The 16758-nt window shown below is 38.0% G+C and overlaps 3 protein-coding genes across 10 annotated transcripts in view; 1 reads left to right on the top strand and 2 right to left on the bottom strand.

The window, feature by feature from the left end:
* LOC139110092 (uncharacterized) overlaps positions 1 to 5104 on the top strand; it is a 113221-nt gene extending 108117 nt beyond the window's left edge. Inside the window, exon 14 of the mRNA XM_070669658.1 lies at positions 235 to 5104. Coding sequence (XP_070525759.1) covers positions 235 to 574 — 340 coding nt within the window. The 3' untranslated portion in view covers positions 575 to 5104. The remainder of the gene's footprint in view (positions 1 to 234) is intronic.
* Positions 5105 to 7730: 2626 nt separating this feature from the next.
* Positions 7731 to 9805, bottom strand: LOC139110058 (fidgetin-like protein 1). Of its 2 annotated transcripts, XM_070669592.1 has the most exons (3): positions 9603 to 9805; positions 9209 to 9530; positions 7731 to 8914 (listed from the first exon to the last, which is right to left on the bottom strand). In XM_070669592.1, the coding sequence occupies exons 1-3, from the start codon at positions 9785 to 9787 to the stop codon at positions 7766 to 7768; spliced, it is 1656 nt and encodes a 551-aa protein (XP_070525693.1). In that variant the 5' UTR covers positions 9788 to 9805; the 3' UTR covers positions 7731 to 7765. The 2 variants fall into 2 exon arrangements, with proteins under 2 accessions (XP_070525693.1, XP_070525692.1); XM_070669591.1 differs by having other exon boundaries at positions 7731 to 9530.
* A 6-nt stretch (positions 9806 to 9811) lies between these two features.
* LOC139110055 (phosphoribosyl pyrophosphate synthase-associated protein 2) lies at positions 9812 to 16502 on the bottom strand. 7 transcript variants are annotated; one of them, XM_070669581.1, is made up of 7 exons: positions 14363 to 14454; positions 12666 to 13373; positions 12321 to 12560; positions 12041 to 12236; positions 11587 to 11893; positions 10477 to 11443; positions 9812 to 10355 (listed from the first exon to the last, which is right to left on the bottom strand). In XM_070669581.1, exons 2-7 carry the CDS (start codon positions 13366 to 13368, stop codon positions 10219 to 10221), a joined length of 2550 nt encoding a protein of 849 aa, XP_070525682.1. In that variant the 5' UTR covers positions 13369 to 13373; positions 14363 to 14454; the 3' UTR covers positions 9812 to 10218. The 7 variants fall into 7 exon arrangements, with proteins under 7 accessions (XP_070525682.1, XP_070525681.1, XP_070525687.1 ...); XM_070669580.1 differs by lacking the exon at positions 14363 to 14454 and adding an exon at positions 14096 to 14239; XM_070669585.1 differs by lacking the exons at positions 9812 to 10355; positions 10477 to 11443; positions 11587 to 11893; positions 12041 to 12236; positions 12321 to 12560 and adding exons at positions 14096 to 14271; positions 14575 to 14853; positions 15106 to 15514; positions 15839 to 15993; positions 16125 to 16497 and having other exon boundaries at positions 13250 to 13373; positions 14363 to 14509.
* Between the last annotated feature and the right edge of the window lie 256 nt (positions 16503 to 16758).

The following is a 16758-nucleotide window of genomic DNA, read 5'->3' as shown; positions in this document are numbered from 1 at the left end:
GTAAATCTTTTTTTTTTTTCTTTTTTTTTTTCATAAATCAATGTAATCTTCTAATGAGGGGATTTTGTCTACTTTCTGGTTCACGACGCGTGACGAAAAGTCTTTCTAGAAAATACCTTAATTAATATCCGACGACTTGTTCCCAATTAAAGTGAAGGGAGAGGCGTAGCCCAACGAGGGTCGTTACGCAGCTCGAAACAATATAACTTTATCGATCCTCCGTCTGACCTGCAGGCCGTCGGTGACGTCAACGGCGGGTTTGCAAATGTCACGGGATTGCGAACAACGGTGCCCAGAGCTCGACGCTTGCATAAACGCTTCGCTGTGGTGCGACGGGGTGTCTCACTGCCCGTCCGGGTACGACGAGGCTCTAACGCACTGCTCCGTCCTGCTGCAGCTGCCGCCGTTGCAGCTGGCACTAGGCGCCCTAGTGATAATCACCGTGTTCGGCGTCATCTGCTTCATCTCCGCGCGGGCCTGCCGACGGCGTGGTCGCCGCTCGATATCCCAGCACCGTTTGAAGAGCATCTCCTCCGAGACGGCGATCATCGACGGCAAGGAAGTGATATGCTGACACAGCGACAGTTCTGTGCGTTACGTCGAGGTCGACCGAGTCACCACGGTGTGACAATCGCCGTCGTCCACGTCGCCGTCGGTGTGGCTCCCAGCGATTCTCCGTAGATCAGCGGCCGGACTCTGCTCGGTCCTGCTCTCTTGAAGAAGTCGCTACCGGCCGCCGTCGAAGGATTATGCGGAGCTGCCTCCGCGTAACGCGCAGAACTGTCGTATGCGAGAGATTCGTAAACGTTAGGTGGACAAACCGAAAGCTCATCTATGATCGGACGCCGCGTTCGACGCTCGACGACTCGGCCAAGTGAAAGAATGTCTTTTTCTTTCGAAACGAACGCTTCTGTTCCCGGTTGGTCGTGAGGGCGCGAAGGGGGTGGGTAGGTCTCATTTAAAATTCTGAAAATAACGACGGGGGAGCTGCGGGAGAGTCGGACGATCTGATTACAGGGGACGTCGTGAATTGTAAAGCAGCGAGCTGAAACGTGCTTAGGATTACAAGTTCGGCGGTGTCCCGTCGGAGAACAATAGCGCCAAGTCAAATGCGTTATCGCGAATTAACGGCGATCGTGACGCAACACTTGCGACATATAACTTTTAATTCGTTCGATACTTGGCACACGCGGTCATCCACGTCTATTTTCTACATAAATTTCCAGCAGTATACTGCCGAGCAACTTTTCTCATTTCAAGAGACTGACTTCTCGTTTCGTAACGTTTTTAATAAAAGAAATCTTTTAAATTCGAAATATCCGAGAATACGCGCTTCCGGCTATTAATTTTTAGTCGACGCGCGATCGAGTTCGCGCCGAAGCCTCGATTCATCCCTTCACAGACATCGAAATAATCCCTGCCGCGATAACCGACAGGTTCCGGAAGTTCTCGAGTTCCGATACTTTCGTTATCTTCGCGTGCAAAATCTTATTATTCTCGCGCGGAGCCTTATTACTTCTTCAAGTACCATTACACGTCCCATTTCGAATCCACGTGAAAGTTTTAATGATTCCCTGTCGAGTTGTCCGAAAGTCATCTCGAAACGAGGAGAAAAAAAAGGGAAGAGAGCCGTATAACGTAGGCTACAGAATTAAAGTGCGAACTACTTTAACGAGGACAATAATAAAATCCTAGTAGGACGTCGCTATTATGATAGAACGACTTAGTGATGATCGAGCGACGTTGTGTTTTGAACTTGGATGATTAGCGCAAGACTACGTAGCGAGGGATGTCAAGAACGTTATAAAGTAAACCCTGCAATGGGGAGAACCTTAGCAGATTAATAATGCGTTGTTAGCGAATTATACTAAGTTATTGTAAAGCTAGTTTCGGGCGCATCGCGTTGACTTTAATCATATTTTAGTTTAAGTTCTGCGTACCTTCGTGTAGCAATAGAGTTTAATTTTTTGTTAAAATATTTTTAAAATTAATATCTCTGAGAATTATAATTTTTTATCTTACGTACTTCGAAGACGTCAAACTTTTGTGGATATTGCATTATACGTATATAAATACAAGCGAAATAACATTTTTATCATTCATCGTCGTTAGATATTTCAACAAAAAATAGATATCGGGGTTTTTTTTTTTTTCTGAAGTGGAGTATCTAATTCGATTACGGATAGTAATTAACAAACGTTAATTATTTACTAATATCACAGAACAGATTTTTCTTACATGGAACCAGATATTTTCGCTCAATTAATAAGTACATAATTAAGGTATTTATATTTGATATCGCGTAACACTTCTGATTATTGAGGTGGAGGCTCGTGCGAGCGGGTTAAATTTCCACGTTAATTTGTCAAGGCGTTACGTCGGTTCGATTGACGCGTCTTATTTAAAAAAAAAACAAAAAAAACAAAAAAAAACACCTTGTTCAGAAATCCGAGACATCGAGCGTCGCGCGCAACGTGTTTAGTACCAAAGAACATTAGTTCTTCTTGAGGATAAAAGTAGAGAAGCAATTTTAGGGTTCGGGCGAGCTCCTCGTCTCGCCTCGCGCTTCGTACTTTTTCTTTTCTTTTTTCTTTTTTTTTCTGGGCGCGCGTGCTCGCACAGAGAGATTGTCTGTAAAATAGATAATTCAGACCCTCTAGATAAATCAAGAGGTCAATCGAAAAGGATGTTAAATATTTCACGCAATGCGACGTGCTTTATTGCGGCCGTGGGGTGACGCGAGAAAGCTCAACGTCAACCACTTATCGTTTACTGCCAAAAGTAGTCGATTATAACTCGCCGACAGCGAATAAAAGTTTCGAATGTTATATTTACACGCTCCATATAAATGTATTACGATCGTATGCGTTTGGCATTGGTCGTAGGACTCGATATCGGTTTAGGAAGAATTGTTTCAGGCGTTAACCGTTTTTCTTTCGCCGAAGGTGAGCGCGGTGAGACGTCCCGGACACACGAATGCGGTAATCGGAAGAAATTTCCTTTTCGTATCACGGCCGCAGACTTCTCTCGGACGTCTGCATCGCGCTCAGGTTGCATTTCGGCGTGAGCGAGTGGATGTTGCGACTCATTGTCAGACCGCGAGTGAAATATAGTTTGCGCGGATGAGAAAATTTCGCTAATCCAATTTATGATTAAGGCAAAGAGATCTCGATTAAATTCTATAAAATTTTCCAATTATTAATCGATAACGTGTACCTTTACGTCAGAAATGCATGTTGCTGCAGCGAGCTCGCGTCGAGGCACGGCCTCAGCCGACGAGGAAAAACTTGAGCTAGAGATATTGACCAAGTTTGAAGCGGTAGCCGACTTTAGGCGATTTAATTATTCATTTTAGCGACACCACCTCGGGCGGGAGGGGCAGAGACGAGGGTGGATAACATGTAGACTTCAGTAGCCTGAAATTATGTGATAATATATAATATGCTGTTTACCTCGGAGCTGTGCTCCGACATTATTGTTACGCCGGGCGAGCGACGGCCGTCGAAAACTCGTATCCAACGCTCGAAGGGATCGTTTTCCTTCTTGCCGTCGAATTTTCTGCGCTACGGCGAAAGCGACGTGCGCGAAAATTTCGAGCGGCAGAGCGAAACAAGTAGCCGGACTTGGAACTCGGGTTTTCTTCTTAAATACGTACGTGGGCACATCGACGTCACCGCCGCGGCTTGTACACCTTGTTCATACTTGTACATAATCAATTATTTATCTATTTGTATCGAATAACGATGTGTCTACTTCCGCTCGCACGTTTCACCTACCGAGCACCACAGATTAATTTTTTTCTTTTTTTGTAATTAGATTGAAGACAAACGATCTGTAGCTTTTTTTTCTACGATTCCGTGGCTGTCATCCGAGCATGTAAATTTAATTAAGGTGATCAATATCGAAGTTGTAAGCGTTATCAAATATTTTAATTATATTTCAACTGACTTGTTACGTCGTAGCGTCAAGCGATACAACTTTGGGCATTTACCGCTTCGACGTATGAAACTTTTAACACGACGTAGCATGTTACTTATATTTATAAAGTTTGTAGGAGTCTCGTAGGAGCCATTTCTATTTATGACAAAGAACTGGTCACACCGTTAAAAAAAAGCTATTCAAAAAGAAGTGAGAACAATTTCTTTTAAAAATTTAATTAAAAAATAGATATGTATATATTTTTATTTTATTTGTTAACATAACGAAATGAAGAGAGTAAAGAAAAAATAGAACAAATAGCTCCTTCACGACCAGCATTGCTGATGGCTTTTTTACACGATAACGCGCATTAATATTGCGAGCGGAAGTTCTCATTTTGCCGCTTTACTTGATTCAAGCGTAGAATTGCGAAAAACCGTGGTAAAATTCTCTCGAAACGGAGTGTAAATGAAATAGAGCGAAGAATGGAAGCTTAAGAAGAATTCACATAAAGGAACGTAGCATATTAATGCTGCGATATTATCAGCTAACCGAGAATACCGCCAAACGTAACTCTCGTCATTTGCGAGTACATGCAACAATAATTAACGCGTACAAACGACAGGTACGAAACAAAATAATTCCAGGCGCGCGATGTAACGTGTTTTTCTTTTTTTTTTAAACCAACTATTAGACGAATACAACCGTCGGTATAATTAATCGCGAATTTATTAATTGCAGACTTGATGAAATAAATTTCATTTTATTTCACGATTGCCGGAAGTGCATATGTTACGTACGGAAGTTCCGTACCTGTCGACGTTCTGCGAAAAGATAAGATTTATCGCGCTACGCGCTCTACTAAGTGATAACGTTGCAGATTAGTCAGACAGTGAGAAATAACGCATGTCACGCACGTCACGCGAGCGCACGTTTAGTTAATCACAATCTTGTGTTCAATCAGCAAAGGCGTAATACAAGTTTTTTTTTTTTCAGAAAGGAGGTCACGGTTTCATTATCCGCCTTGATTTTTTTTTTTTTTGTCCATTCTTCTTTAATCCCCTCATTACGTCTGTCATGAAACGGCTTAGTAGTAATTAACCGTGTATTAAACGTGATACCACGCCGTCGCAGAAATTTCATTAATGAAAAGTAAAGTTTTATTTGAAAAAAAAGAAAAAAAAAAGTAACGACGTAACTGAATCAACGAGAAAATAGATATTTTCCCGAAAAAAAGCACGCGTCAAGATGTATCTCGAGAGATATCGTTCCAATTATCTTTAAAGGTTTTTATTTACTCGGGACCAAGATATCGTTTAATTAATACTCGGCCTGCCGGCGACGTAATCGCCTTACACAATGCAACTGATTGTGAGTGCAACTGAAAGCTACGTTTTCGGCGGAGTTATCGAAATTCTAATTGACACAGGACTGATTCACAAGCGGAGAATCAAAGACTGATTATTTATATAATTTGCATCTGTCGACAGAATCTGCACTGCCACGCGTCTCTTTCAGAGGCGATAATTTTTTAATCCGTTACTTATTTACGTTCGGTAAATTTCCGAGATAACGAGAAGCGTACCGATCACCAGAAATACATGTCCCAAATAACATTTTAAAATGAAGGAATAAAATGTTTTTCGATCTCTATTTTATACAATCTACAATAATAACTTCTTCCATTAAAGTTACGGTCGTATTCCGAATGTAATGATATCGGCTTTAAAGCCATGACCCAGATACGAAGGTAACTCCACCGATGTGTTGTTCCACAGCTCAACGGAGAGAAATTTTACCAAAAATAGACGGCTAAGTTTCCTGTTTAATTACGTTAATCGTTCTTGACCCGAGCAAATTAATTGACGGAATTTTAATAACTTGTGACTGACAGTGCCCAGAACTATCGCGTGCAAAAGCACAATTTATTTATAAAAACGATAATTCTTTAAACGAGAGGGTATGAGGAATGGAAAAATAATTGTCCTGCAAAGTCCAGGCGGTGACCTCCTTTTAAAAGTAATGCGCTCTGACATCTTTTAATCGCGAAATTGCTGCATTTTAAAGCGGCAGCACGAAAGAAAATCTATTTGCGATAACACTGGCGTTTTTAATATGTCACCTTTACAACGCTAAAAAAAAAAGAAAAAAAAACAATAATGCAATATTTCCAATTGTACTGCGTCGGACGCGAAAAAGAAACAATAAATTTTGAAGGAATATATTGTCGCGTGTCTAATACTGCCTTCGAAAAACCATAGTGTTCGTATATCCTAATTTTTTTTCACTTTATAAACTGAACTTACACTATTTTCAAAATAAACGTATCTCTCTTATTGGATTGTTGTGTGCAAAATAATGGACTTGAAATGTCGTAGTGTATAAAATAAATGCCACGTATTGTATAGTACTTACGTTTGTCCAAAGCGATCTATTAACAAAATTATGCATCTAAAAATATTTTAATTTATAAAAATATGAAATATATAAAAAAAATTGTAATAAAATCGTACCGTTCGTTCTAAAAAAAAGTGAAAAACATTTCTAAATGTTTTAAATTATATATTAAAAACTTTCTCAAATATTATTTGAATATCGATAGACTTTGGCGTAAAATCCAAATTTTATATGCACCAATCTAATAATTACCCAAAGAGATTTTTTATCTGGAATAAATCTCTATAAATAAAAATTTATTGCAAGTCCTACTTACGTTTTAAATACAGCAGATACGGAAACATACTGCCTCGCACGGATTTCCATGTGCTTTATCCTCGAAGATGGACACGGTGGTAGCCCTCAAGATACGATTCTAGCTTAAAGGGATGTCGCTTCATCTATGTAAATATCAATGATTACGTAAACGATCGGTACGGTCAATGTAAGACAAATGTACGATTATCGGCCAATTCTCTCGGCTCGTATTTCGATTGTAAATAAGCATAATCGTACGACTTAAAGCGATTCTAGATGACAATGTAAGTCAGTAAAGTAATTACGTAGAGAGACAATTTCTTTACTTTCAAGCGTTATTGTTAACGATATAAAAATCATATCCGCGGCTGCGATTGTGATAAACGCACACGATCGAGCTGTGTCGATTGTAAAATTGCCGCACGGCAAAGTTGTATTTTCAAGATCTTCACATACATTTTTTTTTTCTCTCTTTTTTGTGCTATTTGCTCTCTATTTTTATTTGTGGCCATCTAAAATATCAAGATGTTCATAATGTTCAACGTTGTTATAGTACCACGATAAAATAATCATACAGAATATAGGGTAAAATTTACAGAAAGAGAGCTGAGACATTTCGAGTTTTGCCTAGTAAAGTGCATGTAATTTGCGTATAAAATTAGAATAATAATTTTGAACGCATCACCTGTTTGGAATTTTATGTAACTCTGCCATAAAAATTAAAAAGAGATTACCTATTCATGATACATTTTTATATGAAGTAAAAATTGTTTTCTATCACATAAAGCTTGATAGTAATAGGCATCATTTAACGATTAACGTTAAAAATATTAAGGAAACAAAATAATAATTTTTAATCCAAAATTTATTTCTTCGTCACGAAATAAAATTCTGGGACTCTGAAATAGTTATTTTTTTTATTTTACATATTCTTTTGATTATCTGATAAGCAATTAATAATTATCAATTTACTTTATATTTATCATTATAATAATTAAAAATAAGTTAACATATTATTCAACGTTTCTTTTATTTATAAAGAATCGTATATTTGTTTAAAAATTTGGCATCGTATTAATAAGACAAAAACTTTTTTTTTCAAAGATGTAAAAAACGAATAATTAAAATATTTGTATATTATATTATTATTACGTTAGGTTTTATAATTTTGAGCCGTACCAGATCCATAAGTACAATCCCAAGTGATGTAAATATTTAAGTCTGACTGAGACACGCTGGGTCGCACATTTACCAACGCTTGATCAAAATCACATTTCGTTATATGCCTCACTTCCTCCATTCTTATATCCTCGAGTTGACTGAATGGAATACTTCGAATCGGTTCCATACTCGCTTCCTTACAAAGATTTGTCATATCAGCGCCGGAATATCCCTCCGACTTCTCCGCGATTCTTGTGATGTCCTCCTCATTGAGATTATGGTGCACTGATCTTAGTAAATTATTTATTATTTGCTTGCGCGCCTCAAACTCTGGCAAAGGGACGTACAGTCTCTTGACGAGACGTCTCCTCGCCGCTTCGTCGAGTTCTTGCGGCCGGTTTGTTGCGCCGACAATTAAAATACGATCATCTTCAGACGTCGCCGCGCCATCCAGTTGTACCAAGAACTCAGTCTTCAACCGTCTAGAGGATTCATGTTCCGTTTCTGAACGTTGCGTCAGCAGGGAATCAATTTCATCAATAAAAATGACGGACGGCTGATAAACCTTGGCTACCGCGAACAACGCGCGAACCATCTTCTCTCCATCGCCGATCCATTTCGAGGTCAAAGAGCTGGCTGAAATTGAGAAGAACGTGGACTTGCTTTGCGAAGCTATGCACTTGCCGATAAGCGTTTTTCCTGTTCCGGGTGGCCCGAAAAGTAATATTCCTTTAGGTGGACGGCGGAGACCGGTGAAAATGTCCGGTCTCAACATGGGGAATACCACTACTTCCTTGATAATCTTTTTAATGTACTCAAGTCCAGCAATGTCGTCCCACGTTATCGTTTTACCTGAGTCCATAATTTCATTTTTTATCAGCTCAATCATGTTTGCATCAATATTCTTCAGTCTTTCATCCTGTACTTCTTCCGTGCTTGTTTTGCCTTGGCACATACTGCTTTGCTCCGATTCTTCTTTATCACGTTTAAACGGACAGACAAATTGGGAATTAACTGCCGCTCGACCACCTAAAGTTTTCTTTGGAGCCAATTTATTTTTCTTCATCTCTTGAATGTATAATTCATCTCTGGCGCTTCTAAAAGATTCGAGAGGAGCTATTTTGGCATCTTCGCGTCTGGCCTGTTGAGGAACTATAGGCTTTAATTGTGGTACATGCGAGCTTGCCGATTTGTACAAATTTTTACCATTAGTATCATTATTACTTAATTTAGGAGATACTTTATGTACATATTTATCTAAATTCGAATACGAAGATTGATTATTTGATTGTATTTTAGGTGCATTCTGTCTACCAAAACTTACATGCTTGTTAAAACTATCATTTTTTGGATTGTTTGTAAAATATGTAGACACCTTTCCGTTAGGTTTTAACGAAAGTTCTCTACTTGAATTGAGGTTAGAAACCGTTTGTACCTGTGAGACTTTCCTATTTCTCTCCGACACATTACTCTTTCTTGAAATACTCATTAATTTCTCTATATCTCTATTGCTATAAGATTTGGCCTTGCAAGGTAGAGTATTAAGCGGCTTCCGGCAAGCCAAAGATTTGACGAAACTCAGCGTAACCTCTTCATCTTCCAGCTTCGTCTTCCACTGCAGTGGATTATTCTTTACATCCAACAGCTGAGATTTAATCTGTTTCCAATAGTTGTTTACGCCGTTTTTATCCCTTAACAAATTATGGTAGTCTTCAAGACTTTGTCGGAGCAGCACTGCTGGCATACTTTCCGAATCGCTATACAATAAAAAAAAATGTAGGAACAAAGTCAACAGGTAAAAAAGTATGATACGTGTGTGTTTTACTTACAATAATTTTGTTGTCATATATTTTAGAGCGAGAGATCTGCGTTCGATGTTCGCGACGTCGAAACAATTCTTATTTTTTTTTGAAAATTTCAGGGTATGACAAGCAGTCAGAATATTGTTTCTCTCATCTTTCAAACTCTGTGCAAATTGTGCATCTGCGTTGGGAGAAACTTTATTTTTATCCATGTTCGATACGATTATACAGAAAGCACCTTTATTTCATTTAATTTCATTTCATTTCACTTTATTTCACTCGCCGGCCTCGCCGCAATGTTTTTCTCGAGCTGCCATCAGCTGCCACATTTGTTAACCTAAAAGGCGCTCAAATCAATCTCACTAGAGAACTATACTGTTATTTGAAATCAAAACCGGGAGTCGATTTGCCTAAAATTCGAGCGAATTTACAGGAAAGTTTGCCAGCGTTAAATATTTTTATGACATTATATTTATTACAGTTATATTTAAGAAACATGATTTTAATTAGTTCAACATGTATAATAAAAAAAAAAAAAAATTGTACTTAGAAAAATCACCTATATATAACTTATATTGAAGATAATACACATGCAAAATTAATCTACTTGGTTGCAGAAACTTTTTTCCGAAAAAGAGAGAATTTAATTCCGTTTGAATATATTCTGGCAATATTCCAATAGTGCGTCTACTCCAATTTTGTTTCTGAAGTTCGGTCGGCAGCTGTGTAGCTTTTGATGCAGTAATTCGGGATAAATCTTCGCGACAAGCTTCAATGCATCTGAAAAAAAAATAATGTAGAGAAAACTTAGTAATAATTTCTATTAATTAAAATAAAAAGAAATCTATTGCTCGCAAATCAACGTAAAAAAAAAAAAGCACAGAAAAGATGAAACTGTTACCCAGCATTATCTTTTGGAAACGAGTCTCTGGATCATCCAGGTGAATGATCATCGTCGTATACAGAGCATCGACGTGGCTTCTGCCGGCGACAGTATCGTAATCTTGAGGCACGGCGCTCCAAACGTCCACGAGTGCTTCCACTGCGGCATAACGAACGTCGTCGCAACCATCGTCGAGTCTTTTCAGTATCACTGGATACGTGCGATAAATGTGCTCGTCGTTCAGACAAGACAACTTCTGTCCGATCGTTACTAACAGACAGATAGCACGCATGGAATACAGTCGGGTTTTCTTCGCTTTGTCATCTATCAAGCTGACCAGAACGGGCGCGATCTCGTCAAAAATGGACAGGAACTGCTCCGTTGTGATAGACACTCTGGATTTTTCTTTTTTGAACGAATCCGCTTCATTCTCATTTTCAGAATTCATTACCTTGTTTTGCAAAATAGCGCAGAGACAGCCAACAGCGGCCGTGCGAATCGCTTCCGCTGCTCGACCGGCTGCCCAAATAAGTCCAGGCACGATTAATTCTTCGATAATCGCGCTCACGAACTTATGCGGGTCTTCGATATGACAATGTAAATTCTGATTATTCAGAAAGTATTCCGAAAGTAAAATAAAGTATCGCAGCTTCAGCTCGGGATCGGCGTCCTTGCCCATGGTCTTTTTGAAGACAGACAACGCGAGATCCATATTACGCGACATGGCGACTTCAGAACGACTTAAACAGGCGCAGAAAATTTGCGATTCCGCGCTGTAAACCGTCCACGAGGCACAATCTTCATTAATTAACATTATCAGTGGTCGTACATAATGACAGAAGAGATCTTGGACATTCCTCAGCGAGTTGACGTCGACGAGAATCTCTAAAAGTCTCTCAGCTTCTTCGCGAACGAGAGGCTCTGCGCTCATTGCGTACGTGGTGAATATTATGATAAATAATGCTTGCGTAACCATTACGCAGTCCTGCAGATTACAATATGCTGTTAGATTTCAGAATTAAGTAAAAAAATTAATTAATCGATAAATAAAATAAAAAAAAATTTGACGAAAGCATACAAGTATAATAAATGCGTGTATAATAAAAAAAAAAGAAATTATATCCAGACCTCTTTGCAAACTACAAGAAGAGAATTGCAGCAAAGCAGAATCTGACGTTGATAGTTGCTTTTTTTACTCCGACAAATGTCCGGTTGCTTCAAGAAATTCGCAATTTCGTCCAAGTGTTGTGACAAAGCCTTCCGTTCACTACCACTAATGATCGCCGCAAAGACACGCAAGTGTCCGGCTGTCGGACTCTCGTCTAGAGTAGGTAGGACCAAGTGGCAATAAATCTTAGGCTGTACAAAGTAGCCTAGATATCGCGCCGCAGTTTCCACACAATTGGCGACTCTCCTGTCTTCGTCATTGCAAGCACTACGATAAATAGCATTGTAATTAGATTTTTTCATAAAGAAAAATTTTCATTATAAAAATCATAATAAAAATAAAATAATTTTCATAAGAAATAATTAGCTCTTAAATTCTATCTAATTTTTCTAGAAATAATAAGATAAATCTTACCGATACATAGGCGGCAAGAGTTTTTCAATATGTTGCGTAACGTTCTCCTCAACATTTAATATCAATACGCAAAGTAATTGCGCAGACCGTACACGTATGTCTGGCAACCAATCTCCAAGCTCTACACTGATGCCGTTAATAAGCTTACATAAATTCTGTTGAGCAATCACCCGACATCCTAAATTTGGTCTAGAAACTATAAATAATAATCTTACGTGATTAAACTTGTATGATATTTTGAATTATTTGTTAATAATTTTAAATTAAAAAAATAACTCACTCTCGGGAGGATAATGTTCCAGATCTTCTACAAGAAAGTCCATTTTATCTTTTAACTTCTCATCATTTTCGTTCTCTTCCAAATATAATTTGCCTGCAGCATCCCACAAATCTGCAGCTCTCTTACGAATCTCTGCAAGTTCGTCGTGTAATCCTGTCATGATCAGAGGAAGAAGTCTGTGCCACCAACCATATCTGTCAGGTAGTTTTACTAACCAATGGCCTGAGACTTCAATTACAGCTTTAAAAATTAAAAATATAATAAAATATTAATAAGTAGAATTATATGATGTAAAAAAATTGCAAAATTACAAAACTACAAAATGTTTAATTGCGTAATACATACCTTTTCTAACAATTCCACTTTGATCAAAGAGCCTTTGTGCTAAAGGAGTTGATACTTCCTCCACTGATTTACTATTGCCATATTGAATGACATGTCCTATCGCTTCAACAGCAGCAAGCCGAACTCTGTAATGTTGATGTGTGAAATTGGTCAAAATTGGTTTAATTAAATATTCCGATTGTGAATAGAAATGTCTTGATAGAGTCTTCGCGTAGTCCGATATACATTTGCAGCTTTCTTTTTTTACATTCGGATAATTATCTATAACGGTGCGTGTTAATATTCCCGTTACATCCTGAACGTACGGTCCCAACAAATCTTTGTACTTGAGAATTATCGTTCGTAAAAGAGAGACACATTTCAGTCGCACTTCTTCCGACGGTTCAATCAGTTCCTGCATGCCTAGTCGTTTAGACATTATCGGTAAAATGTAAATTATGTGTTTGTCATCGGGTGGCAAAACTTGCAAAAATATTTGTAATATCTCTACAGTCAGATCTCGACACGTTTCCATATCATCGTTAATAATTCTAACTATAAATCTGTGTACACTCTCCCATATTTTAACTAGATGATCCGGTCTCTCTAATATTTCCTCTTGAGATATATTTTTCAGTATTTCTTCTAGCGCTTGTTTGCGACGACTCCTTTCTTCCGCTTGCAACGAAATAATAATCTTGTTTAACTCGAGATCCAACGCCATATTATCTGAAATATATTTTTGTTTTAGAATCAAAGTAATAAAATTAAAATATAAGTAAATGCTTATATGAACTCTATGTAGAATACAAAGGAAAGCACATTGATTTAAACCCTGTATGGGTTTCCATGACAACGCACTTTTATTCAAGTATACGTATATGTATATGTAGAATTTCTTATATAACTTGTGATTTTTATCGACGCAACTATCACCGCCGGAAATGCACGTAATTTTTTTTACATATTTATTTCTTTTTATTTAATAGTTATATATTTACAGAAAAATGTTTCTATCTTGAAATATATTTATTAAGTCTTGATCTAAAATACATTTTAAATTGTACAATAAAATTAGCACTAGATCACTGGTAAGCACAGAATACACGTCTATAATAACTTTAGAGTTCTAAAACTTTACAATATCTATTCTTTGCAACAACTATATTTCGTATTGATACGATCATAATTGGCTGTTTTATATTAATCTATTATAATATGTACTAGAGAAAAGGTGGCTACAAAGTAAATATACATCAAGATATTCGGCCGATTATCTTTACTGAACGCAAGAGACTAGTTTATACGTTCACTATTATTTCACGAGTTGGAAAAATATAAAAATAGTGTAGAAAATTAAGAGACGGATATGTATTCTGGACATGGTCCCCGGAATTAAATTTTGTGACTTTCAATTGTCATTTATTCATGATCAAGTTGTAACTTCTCACGTGCAATCATCTAGTTCCTAATCTTCCAAAGTTACATTCTTAAATAGATAAGACATCGATTCCTTATTGTGTATACGTCGAATTGCCTCCGCTAAAAGAATACTGATGTCAACAGTCTTGATTTTTGGGCATTGCATCTTTTGCACATCATGAGGAACCGTATTGGTTACAACAACCTGAGACAAATTTAGTAAAGCCATTTTTTTTCTTCATATTAGTTAATTATTTTAATATACTGCTAATATATCTGTTGCTTTAATGTATTACCTCATCAATCGGGGATTCCTCGATGAGTCTAGGCGCGTCCGAGCTAAGCAAACCATGCGTGGCTAAGACATAAATTTTATAAGCTCCTCTTTCTTTAAGAACTTCGGCAGCTGCCACATAAGACTGTACATCATCTATCATATCATCCTGCAAATTTATTTCTCTCGACAAATCGATCATGATCAATGATAAAAATATATTATTTTACTTACCACCATAATAGCAATACGGCCTCCGACATCTCCGACAACGCTTATAGGAGGTTTTTCTTTTGCTGGATGTAAAGGCACCCCCACCCCAACCTCCATCGTCCGCGCGGCTAATGCTAGCGCAGGTGGCGAGTAACGGCCGTCATTCATATCGGACTCAGCTTCTCTCTGTTCCCCATGAATTACTGCGATTCCTAGGCGCAGTCTTTCGGCATAGCTGGTCGCTTTCTTTGCACTACCTGGATTTCTTGCAACGATCACAGAATTATGATAATCAGGAATCTAACAAAGAGAAGATATAATGTATATAAAAAGAGCTTGGTATAAAATAAAACACATATATGTGAAGTAATAATTAAATATGTCAAATATATTTTTAAAAAATTATATCTTTAATTGTAAAAATGTAAAGAAAATATTACGTTTGTTTTCAATTTAAGATACCGAGGTTTAAAACGAATAACTGTTGCAATCCAAGATCAATTTTATAATACATAATTGCAATAATAAACGTATTAAAATTTTATTACATACGGATTCTTGAATGTATTGCAGAAGAAATGGACTAGCTCTGAGATTATCCACAGGAACGTCGAAGAAGCCTTGGATTTCTTTTTGATGAAGATCCATGGTAATAATATGAGTTAGGCCACTTGTGCATAGCATTTTTGCTAAAAGCTTAGATACTATGCAACCACGTTTGCGCATTTTGCACTGCTTGGAATAAGGTAAATATGGAATTACCCCAACAATGTTTTTGGCTGAAGACGTTTTGCATGCATAGGCCATAATGAGAAGTTCCATTATGTTATTGTTCACATCCTTTGTACCAGTTTGAATTAGATACAAATCTTTGCCTCTTACAGAATCCCCTATCTCTACCATTGTCTCACGATTTGACTTGTGGTATACAGCACAACCACCAGGTTTTACTCCCAAACGACTTTAAACATAAAAAAAAATTCATGTTAATTATAAAATATTTTTTCATTAATTTTACTTAAAATTAACCACATTAATTACCCACGGGCCGTACATATTAAAGCTCATTTTAAATTGAATTAAAAGTGATATTTTAAATTCTTTAAAGAATATAATCCTTTTTTGTTTATCTCCGATAGTTTTCTTTTTTTTCTCCCCAAGTTCACAAAACTGGTAACATAATATTCTTAAAAAAACAGACTGCTGTTGACGGCGCTAATCTTACGAAACAATAACACGTATCAAAGTATCGCCATTACAAGACGTTTTACCGATCGTCACTTACTTTGCAATCAAGTTGGCGAGCTCGGGATGAGAATTGCCAGCGATGATAACTATATCCGATGAAATTGGCTTCTCCATTATTCCAACGCTCGTTTATAACCGCGTGACAACGATGCCGCTGAGGCCTCCTCCGTGAACAAGTGGCGTGAGATTCACCTGAAAAAAATGTTACGTTAAAAACGTTACATTACCCCCTTTCATTTCAAGCGAACGAAAAAGCTGGCGTCTCAACGAAAGTTCATCGAGGTCTTTTACGACGCAATGGTAGGTTTTAATCTTTTCCTTACGAGTATTCAACGTGGCTTAGAGAGAGGACCAGCCCATTTAAGTAAATCTGACGATGACGTGGAACAAAGTGACGAGGGGGAGGAAAACACGCGTTGCAAAGTGCGCTAACGTACCTCGCGATAAACAAACAATCGATCAAACTTCGTTCCCTCACGCGCCTCCAATTGCGTCGCGGTCGCAGATCCGTTTACAATTAGAGTTACTCCACATTTGTTCACTCTCGCACACCTGCCGCCGTTCGAATTGCCCAATAATCACCGCTATTCAATTACGCGGGGTGATCGAAGAAGAAATTCCGTCTTCTTCAATTGTTCCTGCCACCTCGCCGCCGACAGCCGACAGGTCGCCCCGCTAATCCCGCTGTAAACGCGTGCCTCGTTCGGTACACTCAACCCCATTTACGCCTTTGCGCGCGAGCGCAAACGGAGGCTGACCACTTCCGATCCGGGAGTGCGCGAACGATTCTGAGCCACGTTTGTCGCTTAAAAAAATTATTTAAATTATTTTAGTTTACCTTTCGACTTTTGTCTCGTCTCACGTGTTAAAATGATATAATTGGAAAGTAATAGACTTGAGTTGTTCAGGCGTAAATGTTGCGGACTGTACTCGAGGCCAGCGCTAATCGCGCCTGAT

This window comes from Cardiocondyla obscurior, linkage group LG19 (assembly GCF_019399895.1).
Source record: "Cardiocondyla obscurior isolate alpha-2009 linkage group LG19, Cobs3.1, whole genome shotgun sequence".
In the NCBI taxonomy this organism is placed as follows: Eukaryota; Metazoa; Arthropoda; class Insecta; order Hymenoptera; family Formicidae; genus Cardiocondyla; species Cardiocondyla obscurior.
The sequence above is the reverse complement of the archived record's forward strand: the minus strand, read 5'-3'. Positions and strand labels throughout refer to the sequence as shown.